Source organism: Piliocolobus tephrosceles, chromosome Y (assembly GCF_002776525.5).
Source record: "Piliocolobus tephrosceles isolate RC106 chromosome Y, ASM277652v3, whole genome shotgun sequence".
In the NCBI taxonomy this organism is placed as follows: Eukaryota; Metazoa; Chordata; class Mammalia; order Primates; family Cercopithecidae; genus Piliocolobus; species Piliocolobus tephrosceles.
Window position 1 is genome coordinate 4,543,827 of NC_045456.1, and position 13,503 is coordinate 4,557,329.

The window sequence follows — 13,503 nt, forward strand, 5'->3', positions numbered from 1 at the left end:
ATAGCAATGTGAGAATGGCCTCATACAGGCAGTGTTTAGATAGAAGTTGCTCGAGTAGCCTGGTTCCTAGAGGGAAGATAACACAGAGCAGAACCACAGCTGGCCAGGGGTGGACACGAGGCATGGACAAAAAGTAAACATTTGTTGTAATAAGCCACTGAGATGTTAATGTTGTTACCAGACCATAGGGGCCAAGCTCTGGGCCCCAATCCATTGTAGGTCATAGGGGCCTGCCCTTTATTTTTCGTCAGCAGCAGCCAACAAGGGCACTTTTCCTAGATTAGAAACCCAGAAGACTTGGAGAAGGTAAGAGAGGTGAACAAATGGCTGGAGATAAAGGACAAGCTGTTCAGCTCTTGGCCCCTTGCTTTTGATGAAAGTCAGTTTATCTTAGGCTCCTCTGTCTCTGGCCCCTTCTCATAGAGTTTAAGGATATCATTGGCAGGTTCTCCTGCGGCAGGGATGCTAACTGTCAGTGCAGGTTCGGGCTATCTCCACTAAGACCGGCTTGTGATACCTACTGCTTATGATTCTTAGCTACCCTCTGAGTTACCATTTCTAGAGATCTGCCCCATTTCCCATCCTTCATGACTCTACATCCAGTCACCTGCTATAGGTGGGAGAGTGGATACTATTACAGAATTTGCCGCTGATATCAGTCATGATTTTTTTCAGTCAAGGTACACAGAGTTTAGCAAAGTAAACAGAGAAAATTTATATGAATGAGCAAAATTCAGGGCTACACTTGAAGGGGAAAGGCAAGACCCGGGTGTGGAGAGGACAGAGTGACCAGGTTTTTTGTTTCAAAAATGTCAATGTGATAAAATATCTTCACCAGTAATGTTTATAGTAATGACAAAAGAGGGCACCCCCAACTGTGTTGCCTTTTTCTAATAAAAATGATGGTTACATCGACCTCACTTACAGATTCCTCCCCTAGCTACATCATCTGACTTCCTGAAATTATTGTAATGATATGAAGAAGAAATAATGTTAATGAAAGGTGTTCAAACAGGCCAATAATATTAAACATTGCAGTTATTGAGCAGTTATGTGTGCCAGACAGAGCCCAAAAAGCTTGATATGAATTAATTCATTTAATCTTCACAAATCCCTATGAGGTGTACACATTGTTGTAATCCCCATTTGACAGATGGACACCGAAGTCATTTGCTCAAGGTCACAGCTGGATGGTAGGAGAGCTTTGAACACGGGCAGTTTGATTCTAGCCTCTGCTCTTAAACACAATACATGGAAAGTTGTCTTTCTTTGTAGGTAGCAGTGGTGAAATGATACCTGGTTAAAAAGAAACTAGGCCAGGTGCGGTGGCTCACGCCTATAATCCCAGCACTTTGGGAGGCCAAAGCGCGTGGATCACTTGAGGTCAGGAGTTCAAGATCAGCCTGACCAACATGAGAAAACCCTGTCTCTACTAAAAGTACAAAAATTAGATGGGTGTGGTGGCGGGTACCTTTAATGCCAGCTACTCAGGTGTCTGAGGCAGGAGAATTGCTTGAATCCCCGAGACGGAGGTTTCAGTGAGCCGAGATCGCACCACTGCACTCCAACCTGGGTGACAGAGTGAGACTCCATCAAACACACACGAAACTAAAAATCAGCTCACAGAAGAGCAAATCCAGTGGCCCTCTCTCCCAGACAAGAATGACTGGGTGGTTAAATTCACTGGTAGTCAGGGATATAAAAATTTTAAAAATAAAAATGGTGATGAGATATCACTTTACACCCATCAGACTGACAAAAAATTAAAACTATTGATAACTTATGGCAGAGATGGGGAATAGTTATGAAAATTTAAAGTGTATATGCATATAACATGCCAACCCAGCAGACCCATTTTTAGGATTCTATTCCATGGAAATAAAAGCACTGTTGAATATATAAGGATATTTTTACAGTCCTTGTATTGCCAAATTAAAAAAAAAAAAAAATCCCAGAAAACAAATGAATACCCGTTATTACAGGGATTTTCTATGGAATATGATGCAGCCTCTAAAACTCATGAGTTTGAACTATGCCAGGTGACTTGGAGGGACCTCATAGGTCCTGTTGAAAGAGAGATGCAGGGTGCAGCGGTGTATATCATATGATCCCACCATCCCGCTCATTAAAAACAGTGGCCCTGACCAGGCGTGGTGGCTCACGCCTGTAATCCCAGCACTTTGGGAGGCCAAGGTAGGCGGATCACCTGAGGTCAGGAGTTCGAGACCAGCCTGACCAACATGGTGAAACCCTGTCTCTACTGAAAATACAAAAATTAGCCGGGTGTGGTGTCGTGCACCTGTAATCCGAGCTACTTGAGAGGCTGAGGCAGGAGAATCTCTTGAACCTGGGAGGCAGAGGTTGCAGTGAGTCGAGATTGCGACACTGCACTCCAGCCTGGTGACAAGAGTGAAACTCCATCTCAAAAGAGAACAAAACAACAGTGACCCCCACCTCCGAAAAGAAAACCTGTGCATGAACAGGAATTTATACATATATATATATATATAGACTTCACCTATTTAAGGGGTACAATTATTTATATTTATATATATATATATATAAATCTGGTTTTAGTAACACATAGGAAAAAGTGTATATATGAGGTTGTTATATGGAGTGTGATGAATTGCTGACATGAGGGGAGGAGGGAACCAAGCAAAAAAGAGAAGGAAGAAAGACAACTGAAAAACATACATCTATCTGATTACGGTTATGTATTTCTGCAGTGCTCTGTGTGGGTGCAGATATAGCTAAATAGTGTTTTTCAATGATTAGAAAGCAACATATGGTTAAAATGATCATATCTGAAACCATAGGCTTGGCTTGGACCAATCTCCCCACCGTCCTCCTGTGGTCTGCATTTGCCTGTGTTTATGTTTAGCTTGCAGAATGACATCAGACAGGGCAGGCTTTTTTTTCCTCCTCCATTGCCATACTTAAAATAAAGACTCCAGAGCTCCGAAGAGATGGACCTGTTCAGGTGGTTCATAAGCATCAGTGAGTGAGAGTACAGATATGGCAGCTTAGTCCATCTCCAGGCAAGGGAATGACTCAAAGACAAAACCACTGGGTCATCCCTATTAGAAGGGACAGCAGTGGCCGGGTGCGGTGTCTCATGCCTGTAATCCCAGCACTTTGGGAGGCCAAGGTAGGAAAATCACCTGAGGTCGGGAGCTCGAGACCAGCCTGACTAACATGGTGAAACTCCGTCTCTATTAAAAATACAAAAAATTAGCCAGGCATGGTGGCAGGCACCTGTAATCCCAGCTACTCGGGAGGCTGGGGCAGGAAAATCACTTGAACCCGGGAGGCAGAGATTGCACTGAGCCGAGATTGCACCATTGCGCTCCAGCCTAGGCGACAAGAGTGAGACTCCGTCTCAAAGAAGGGACAGCAGAGCATAAGTGGCAGAGTATGTGCCAATCTGTGGTCATTTCAGGTGTTATGAATCACGTCAAAATGGAACCACCCCTGTCTTCTTCCAACACAACGCATTGGTTTTTATAGACTTAACAAGAGAAGCAAGTCAAAAAGTAAATATTCCTATTGCTAAGTGCAGTAACACCCTAATTTTACCTGGCATGTATGTGTATGGTTCTGAATATGGGGATCCCCTGAAACACTCAGACTGCTTCTCTGTAGTTGAATGAGGGGGACAGACAATATAGCTTTGGGTGAGGATGAACTAATCTACTCCAACAGTTAAGCGGTGTCTAAAGAGTAAGAGAGATGACTTTCAGTTAACAGGACAGGGTTATTTCATAATCCAACCACACTTGGCACTATTTGTAAGCGATCACTGCTGTGTTACCACAAGGTTGTTTGTTTCAGTAGACTCATGGTTGGTGGGCACACGAGGAATGGGTTGAGTTCTTACTGGGTCTCCTGAAGTTTCCCTGTCTCCGACTTACCCAACAGGCCTCAGAACAGATAAAGATGCTTACGTTGTTGTTTTCGAGACGGAGTCTCACTTTTGTCACCCAGGCTGGAGTGCAATGGCACAATCTCGACTCACTGCAGCCTCTGCATTCTGGGTTCAAGTGATTCTCCTGTCTCAGCCTCCTGAGTAGCTGGGACTACAGGCGCGCACCACCACACCCAGCTAATTTTTGTATTTTTAGTAGAGACAGAGTTTCACCATGTTGGCCAGGCTGGTCTAGAACTCTTGTCCTCAAGTGATCCATAGACCTCAGCCTCCCAAAGTGCTGGAATTACAGGTGTGAGCCACCACACTCAGCCAAAATGCTTATGTCGTACATTATTGGTGAATAGTGATTTTCTAAAAGAATGCCAGTAGTCCACTATTGGAATAAGATTTGTACTTCCAGTCATTCCTAGATGTCAATTCTGGTTGACTGTAACATCAGTGATTCATAGTTTTTGGCCGTAGAACGATGTCAATACTTTGAATGCTACTGCTCCTGTGGGTAATATCAGTTGAGTTTTAGATGTTTTAGAGTTTTTGATAGAGGGCGTAGATTTGTTAAAGGAGAAAGTCAAATATTTAATTCCTTAGGTGGGAACGTGTGAAACCATGCCAGTGTTTTTTACCTAATATTGGCAGTGTCACTATGAAAGTACCCAGTGGAGTTTTTTCATGACCTATCTTGTATATAATATGCTACCCTTTTGAGTAATGTAATTTTTTAAGTTTACAAGATTCTGATTGTTATGATACATTTTATTAGATATGTACAAATTTTCAGGAAATGTCAACAGAGGCTTTATCATTATGTGACTCTAATCTGATTTCTAGGCAGAGTTTATTAGGACTGGCTTTTAAAAAATTAATAGCTTTATTTACTTACCATACAATTCACCTATTTAAGCTGTACAACTGGATGGTTTTTAGTATATTCACAGATTTGTGCATTCATCACCACAATCAATTTTTGAGCATTTTCATCACCAAAAAAAAAAAAAACTAGCAGCCACTGACTTCCAGATTCTACCTCTACTCCCAGCCCAGTCAACCACTAATCTACTTTATAGCTTTGTCTTTTCTAGACTTTTCATACAAATGGAATCACACAATATGTAGCCTTTGGCATCTGGCTTCTTTCACTTAGGGTGATGTCTTCAAGGTCCATCCCTGTTGTAGCATGCATCGATACTTCTTTTTCCACCAAATAACGTTTCGCTGTTTGTGTAGACCACATTTCGTTTATCCATTTATCAGTTGATGAGTATTTGGCTTATTTCCACTTTTTGGCTTTTATGAATAATGCTGCTATGAACATTTGTGTATAATATTTTGTGGCAAAGTCTGGCTTTTTAGTGACTCAGTTGTCCTTTTAAATACCCATGATATCATAGCTAAGTAGGACTCCTAGATGTCCTCTTGCTTGACACTTTCTGTTTAGGCACATGAAGTGTCTGGATTACCCAGAGAGTGAAAGTGGCTTCCCTGGTCACACAGAGCTAGAAAGTGGATTGGGGCCCTACCTCCAGGTTTCTTGCTTACAGGTTCAATGCTTTACCTATTGGTATGGACACATGAGGGCTGAAGAAGACCTGAAGTCTGCAATATGCAGCTTTGTGAAAGCCTTGCAGTCTTTTCCTGTTTGCTGTTTCTTCTGTTTTACCACTTACAACAGTGTAGTCTCGTCTGAAAGCAAAACAACATAAGAGCTAGAATGTTCCTGAGAGATTTTCTAGTCGCATATCCTCGTTATAACAAGTGAGGAAACTAAGGTGCTGAGAAGGGATGTGATGTGTCACCCAAGATGACACTGTTAGTGGCAGAGCAAGGACTGGAACTTTGGTCTCCCTGCTCCAGGTCCCGGTCCTCATCTGCCCTATTAGGGCAAGCATCTGTTACCCAAGGACTGCATGAAGGGTGGCACTGAGCCATTTTGTGTCTCTTCTCTAATAGAATCCCGTCACCGGGCTACTGTCAGCCAGCCATGAGCAGAAGGATGCCTGGGTGCGGGATAACATCTACAGTATCCTGGCCGTGTGGGGCCTGGGCATGGCCTACCGCAAGAATGCAGACCGCGATGAGGACAAGGCCAAGGCCTACGAGCTGGAGCAGGTAATAGTGACTGATGGCTGTATCTTGGCTACTCAGCCACCTTCCCCTTGAACTGAGAAACCCACAGAGAAGTAGCTATGCGTGCAGAACTGTTTCGGTGCAGGCCTGTCCCCTATTTCTGCTATAGAATATTTTGGGGAAGCACTTAAATGGTCTCAATCTCACATTGGTCTTTCTGTTTGAGATTGGAGATTCCCCTATAAGGCAATGACAACATCCAAAATCATACCAAATAGAAAATGAAAGCAACTATAGTTCTTTTTTTTTCTTTTTTTTTTTTGAGATGGAGTCTCACTGTGTCACCCAGGCTGGAGTGCAGTGGTGCGATCTCAGCTCACCGCAACTTCCGTCTCCCAGTTTCAAGTGATTCTCCTGCCTCAGCCTCTCAAATAGCTGGGATTACAGGCGACTGCCACCACGCTCAGCTTATTTTGTATTTTTAGTAGAGAAAGGATTTTACCATGTTGGCCAGGCTGGTTTCGAACTCCTGGCGTCAAGTGATCCACCTGCCTTAGCCTCCCAAAGTGCTGGAATTGCAGGCATGAGCCACCACAAGTGGCCGCATCCACATTTCTAACCCCAAAGTGTAAATTTGTATAATTAGTTACATTTCTTTCACACGTACTTTATCCATTTTGTACATATTTATACACAAGACATCATCATAAACTGATATGTTTTTTAAAAGTCACCTCACCGATGTGGAGAAATAGGAACACTTTTACACTGTTGGTGGGATTGTAAACTAGTTCAACCATTATGGAAAACAGTATGGCGATTCCTCAAGGATCTAGAACTAGATGTACCATATGACCCAGCCATCCCACTACTGGGTATATACCCAAAGGATTATAAATTATGCTACTACAAAGACACATGCACACGTATGTTTATTGCGGCACTATTCACAATAGCAAAGACTTGGAATCAACCCAAATGTCCATCAGTGACAGACTGGATTAAGAAAATGTGGCACATATACACCATGGACTACTATGCAGCCATAAAAAAGGATGAGTTTGAGTCCTTTGTAGGGACATGGATGTAGCTGGAACCTATCATTCTCAGCAAACTATCACAAGAAGAGAAAACCAAACACCGCATGTTCTCACTCATACGTGGGAACTGAACAATGAGATCACTTGGACTCGGGAAGGGGAACATCACACACTGGGGCCTATCATGGGGAGGGGGGAGGGGGGAGGGATTGCATTGGGAGTTATACCAGATGTAAATGACGAGTTGATGGGTGCTGACGAGTTGATGGGTGCAGCACACCAACATGGCACAAGTATACATATGTAACAAACCTGCACGTTATGCACATGTACCCTAGAACTTAAAGTATAATAATTAAAAAAAAAGTCACCTCACCACAGCTTCACATTCTAAAGCATGTACTCTTCAGAGTAGTCACTCTGGAAGGATATTTATCCAAACGTTATTGCTACTGCTTAAAATAGTTTTGAAACTTCCCTTAAAAATACCTTTCTAATTTGAGCCATTCCAGGAAAGCAATCTTATTAGTTTATGTTCACCCTTTAATTTTTTTGGCTGCTAGTTTTTTTTTTTTTTGAGACGGAGTCTTGCTGTGTCTCCTGGGCTGGAGTGCAGTGGCCGGATCTCAGCTCACTGCAAGCTCCGCCTGCCGGGTTCACGCCATTCTCCTGCCTCAGCCTCCGGAGTAGCTGGGACTACAGGCGCCCACCACCTCGCCCGGCTAGTTTTTTTTGTATTTTTAGTAGAGACGGGGTTTCACCGTGTTAGCCAGGATGGTCTCGATCTCCTGACCTCATGATCCGCCCGTCTCGGCCTCCCAAAGTGCTGGGATTACAGGCTTGAGCCACCGCGCCCGGCCCACCCTTTAATTTTGAACCAAATTGGTGTTATCCAATTTGGGGGCCTCTGTTATTCACCATACAGGACAATGAAGTCCTTTTATTGTTTTCCCAAATCCAGAACCAAGATACCTACCAAAGATTTGCCATCACTGAGTTTGTAGCAAAATAACCTGTCTCTGAACACAGGAAGTATTTTCCAAGTGTTTTGAGTGGTAGCATTGAAGTAGAGAGCATTGAAATATAAAAAGAATTCCCTTGGCATGAGAGCCCTTGGGATTTATCTTTGATTCAGACATTCTTCAATGGCCTCACGGTCAGTGGATCGTCTGTGACATGGTGTCTCACGTATTAATGTAGCATTATTGTTGTTATTTATAATGAGGATAATAAGAGTAGTAATTGGTTACAATAAATCATATTATTCAGAAACCTTGGCTGTCGCTTGCATTTTGTTAGAGCTTTACTCAATAATTCAGTGATGATTTCACAAATGGCCATGTTGGCGAACATTACTTTTGGGCAGGCATGGTGGACTTAGTGGAACAAAAATAAATTACCAAGAAATATGACATAAAGCTCCAGAGTACTACACTTACAGGAATTATGTTGCTAAGATGTCAGCGAGGAGTCACTGAATTTCAGAGCTGGTGGATATCATCTGATCCAACCCCTTTATTTGAGATAAGTCACTTTGTCGAGATTTTTCTTTCTTTATGATGGAGCAGAGAGGACATGAACCATCAGAACACTCACATAGGCTCGGGACTGGCCTTTCCAGGGCAGTTGCTGGGCAGCACTAGCTTGCCAGCCACAGTGATCAGGAGGTGATTTTCCCGCAGCAAGGACCCTGGGCCGTGTTGCTGATTCTGCTTTATCTCCACAGAACGTGGTGAAGCTGATGCGAGGTCTTCTCCAGTGCATGATGAGACAGGTAGGCAGAACCAACACATGTGTTTGCCAAGTGAGCATTCCATGTCATTGTAATTGTGACAGTTAACATGCTTAAGGTGTTTTGTACTTCTCAAGAGGAAGAGAAATTGAAAATATTTTGCTTACTTTCTCTCTCTCTCATTTTTTTTTTTTTTTTTTTTTTTTTTTGACAGAGTCTTACACTGTCACCCAGGCTAAGTGCAGTGGTGCAATCATGGCTCACTGCAACCTCAAACTCCTGGGCTCAAGTGGTTCTCCCACCTTGGGTGTGTACTACCACACCTAGCTAATTTTTTTTTTAGATACAGCATCTCACTATGTTGCCCAGGCTGGTCTTGAACACCTGGACGCAAGTGATCCTCCCACCTTGGCCTCTGAAAGTGTTAGGATTGCAGGCGTGAGGAGCTACCATGCCCAGCTACCTTCTCTTTTTAAAATTATTTTCAGTAACTTTACTATTGAAACACAGTCTCAAAGGACAGTTTCTGAGAATCTCTTTTAAAGAGTTACATGGATAAAAGGAGAAACATGCTTTTTTTTGGGGGGGGAAGAAAACATTTTTTTTAAAAGCCGCTTCTAGAAAGCCATATATTATTGTTTACTCCATCATGTTTATAAAAGGGTATATTTTCATTGAGATGAAATGCTTGAGGTTTTAAAACTTGATATTATTGTTTAGTGGTATTTTCAGTGAGGGGTAAATAAAACAATTCATTGAGCATGTACTGCATACAGAACATTATACTAAGGATCTGCACAAATTCAAAGATGAAGACGAAGCAGTCCCCACCCTCAGTCAGCGCAAGCAAAGACGTAGTTGCTCTTTTCCTTTCAACATTAAGAAACAAGAAATTGAAATTTAAACAGGTTGCTTTCCTCCCCTCCTTCTCTCCCTTCTTCCCTCCGTCCGTCTCTCCTTGAGTATCTGCCATGTGTCACAGCTGGGGATATGTAGACAAGGACACCCTTTGGCATGACCTGTCACTCCTGCAGATGAGATTCCCCCCAGGCTGGGACATTTCAGGCTAGTGGGCGAGAAGAATCCCCAGCACAGTCCCTCCGTGCAGTGCCACCTAGCAGCTGCCTTCCGTCCATCTGGCTCCCAGAAGTAGCAGATAAGAGCTCTAGATCCAGGTGGCTGGCCATGGTGGTGATCTCTGCCAGCCATGGACCCCTATAACTATGCAGAGCGGGCTTGCCTTCTCCCTCAGGTGGCCAAAGTGGAGAAGTTCAAACACACTCAGAGCACCAAGGACAGCCTGCACGCCAAGTACAACACCGCCACCTGCGGCACGGTGGTGGGCGATGACCAGTGGGGCCACCTCCAGGTGGATGCCACCTCTCTCTTCCTCCTGTTCCTGGCCCAGATGACTGCCTCAGGTGAGCCGGGGTCACTGGAGCCCATTGTATAAGGAGTGACAATCCAGAAAAGGGGTGGGAGGAGGGCAGGCAGCGGCCAGTGTGTCAGGCCATGTGCTGCTTCACTGCTTTAATAAAATTCCTCAGACAAGGCCATTTATACTGAACCAAAATGGATTTTCTCACAGTTCTGGAGGCTGGGAAGTCTATGACCAAGGCACTACCAGTCTCAGTTGTCCGGTAAGGGCTCCATTCTCCAAAGAGGAGGACCGCTGTGCCCTCTCATGGGGGAGGCCAGAAGGGCAGGAGAGCCAGAGGCTCCACGAAGTGCGTTTCATAGGAGCCTTCATCCCATGAAGGATGGGAGGAGTCCATAGGGCCTAATCGCCTCTTACGGCCCCACCTCTTAATACCATCACATTGGCCACACCTCAATTTTGGAGGGGACACATTCAAACCATAGCAATCAGTATTATAAATTAGCAGTTTACACAAAAGACAAGCATGCTTCCCCATATTCCATGCATTTGTTTCTGCGATAGGGCAGTGAGTGCAGACACCCTGTCTGTAACCTGCAGAGAGGACAGTCACCCTCCACCGGGCCGCAGCAGGGCGAAGGCTGTTGAGCTGGCTCTCTTAGTGTCCCTCTGTTGAGCACACAGCCCCCTTACCATCACTCTCTCCTAGTTCCTGGAGCCACCTGGGTCCGGTCTAACTTTGACACTTAGCTCTCTGCAGACCATCTCAGCCCTGCTCTTAGACTTTTCTCCTCAAGGATCAGCAGCCCTGTCCTTTCAGCTCTCCCACTCACTACCCTGGTCACCATCTTCTAGACACACCCTCACTTTTCCAAATTATATTTGAACAACACCATTTCTGCCACTCAGCAGTGTGCCCAGAGCAGGTTGAGCAGCGCACTACTCAGCAGGCTGAGTAGGCTTACAGTTTGCTGGCGGTGTGCCTCGTTCCCATTGAAGCCGGAGCCGCTGGCCTCTGTGACAGCCTGAACGCCAGGCCTCTCTCTCTCCCACTAGGGTCTTACACCAGGAGGTCTGTCTCCCACAATGGCATGTGCCACAACTGTTCCTCCACGTTAGGGCACTTAGCAGCTGTGTCTCGGAGTTCGTATCACCTACCAGTCCAGTCAACTGATGTGTCTGAGGCCTCCCATTCATTGCAGACCACAAGTGTGAAACCCTCAAAATCCCAGAAATCAGTCAGCAGTATTGTTTTGGCTGTGTGAATAAATCACACATTTATAAAGTTACGTTTTGGCTATGAAAGTTAATATGAGCTCACTGTAGATATTTTGGAAAATATAACAGAATACAAAGAAAAAAATTCCACTGCCAACTTTCATTTGGCTGTGTCTCCTCCAAGTCTTTTTTTCCTTTTCCTGTGCATTTTTTTTTTACATGTTTAAGGTCACATTGTACACATAAACATAGTCTTTTTATTACATAGCGTTATAACAAGCATTTCTCCCATGATATAACAAGCTCTTCATAAACATTATTTTAGTGAGTTTATCAATGGATATACCATAATTAAACTATTCCTTCCTTCTTTTATTTTGCTTCTATAACTAATGTTGCAATACCAACTTTGACCCCATTTTCATTTACTTCCTTCTGAGAATTCGGTATCACTCAAAGGCAACTCATATATATTGCCAAATTGTTTTCAGTTTCTAGTTAAACTTAGTTCAGATTCAACTTCTAATCTGGCTTACTAGTTAAGCTTCCGTCATTGATGTAAGAGTCCATTTCCTATCATATCCATAGCAACTTCCAGAATTCATACTTTAAAAATACCTGTATTTGTTATAACTGACTGTATTTTCTGCAGGGTGGAAGGCCAGCTCCTGGAGTTGGGGACTCCCTGTCTCCCACTGGGAAAAGTATTCACCCTTCTCTTTGGCTCACTCAAAGATAGGGACAGTATCTGTGGTTCTTCTGGACTAAAATCCTTGCTTTGTTGGAACCTTCTCAGCACTAATCCACCCTGTACCAGAGGTTTCCAAATCTATCTCAACCCTTTCTATTCATAGGCACACACAGGAAAATGGAGCCATTCCTTCTCCTTCTTTTCCTTCCTTCCCTCTTTTCTGAGATTAGACACTCACTGTTATGCCTTACTTCAGACTTCATTTTTGATGCCTTTGGAAGAAAAATGAAAATGAGGGTAAAAGGGTTTATTTCCTAGTGTGATATTTGTAATTTGTGACTGGCAGCTCTCTGCAACGTGGCTTCATAACCTCATTGTTTTTCTTTGCTAGGCTTACGTATCATTTTCACCCTCGATGAGGTGGCCTTCATACAGAATCTTGTCTTTTACATAGAAGCTGCATATAAAGTCGCTGTAAGTATCAACCCTGGCAGTCTTTTCCGATGTGCCAGTCATCAAAAAGAATAAAAATCATACAGTGTTTTGAGGGCCAGGCTGTTTGGGGCTCACCAAAAAGTTAGTGAGACTAGAGCTATGAGATTGTGTCATCTCCACACACAAAGTGCATATTTTTGTCCTGGGATAGAGTTGGGGGTTTCATGTTTTTGGAATGCACTCTGTGCTCTGTCTGAATCTATTATGCTTGTTTTATTATTTTATTTTATTTATTTATTTGGAGTTTCGTTCCGTCACCCTGTCTGGTGTGCAGTGGCATGATCTAAGCTTACTGCAACCTCCGCCTCCCAGGTTCAAGTGATTCTCCTGTCTCAGCTTCCTGATTAGCTAGGATTACAGGTGCCTGCCACCACGCCCGGCTAATTTTTGTATTTTTAGTAGAAATGGGGTTTCACCATGTTGGCCGGGCTGGTCTCGAACTCCTGATCTCAGGTGATCCTCCTGCCTCGGCCTCCCAAAGTACTGGGATTATAGGCATGAGCTACCGCTCCCGGCCCATTATGCTTGTTTTATTTTATTTTATTTTTTTTATTTCCATAGATTATTAGAGAACAAGTGGTGTTTGGTTACATTAAAGTCCTTTATGATGATTTGTGAGATTTTGGTGCACCCATCACCCGGGCAGTATACAGTGCACCCTATTTGTAGTCTTTCATCCCTCTCCCCCTTCCCACCCTTTCCCTCTGAGTCCCCAAAGTCCATTGTGTCATTCTTATGCCTTTGCATCCTCATAGCTTAGCTCCCACTTAGGAGTAAGAACATACGATATTTGGTTTTCCATTCCTGCATTACTTCACTTAGAATAATAGTCTCCAGTCTCATCCAGGTCGCTGCGAATGCCATTAATTTATTCCTTTTTATGGCTGAGTAGTATTCCATCATATATATACCACAGCTTCTTTTTTTTTTTTTTTTTTTTTTTTTTTTTTTTTT

At 43.6% G+C, this 13,503-nt stretch overlaps 1 protein-coding gene across 1 annotated transcript in view; it reads left to right on the forward strand.

Annotated features, from left to right (window-relative positions):
- The window catches only part of PHKA2 (phosphorylase kinase regulatory subunit alpha 2), a 95,542-nt gene that overhangs the window by 24,462 nt on the left and 57,577 nt on the right, over nucleotides 1-13,503 (forward strand). Inside the window, exons 2-5 of the mRNA XM_026451894.2 lie at nucleotides 5,879-6,037; nucleotides 8,762-8,809; nucleotides 10,020-10,188; nucleotides 12,446-12,528. Of these exons, the coding sequence (XP_026307679.1) occupies nucleotides 5,879-6,037; nucleotides 8,762-8,809; nucleotides 10,020-10,188; nucleotides 12,446-12,528 (459 nt within the window). The remainder of the gene's footprint in view (nucleotides 1-5,878; nucleotides 6,038-8,761; nucleotides 8,810-10,019; nucleotides 10,189-12,445; nucleotides 12,529-13,503) is intronic.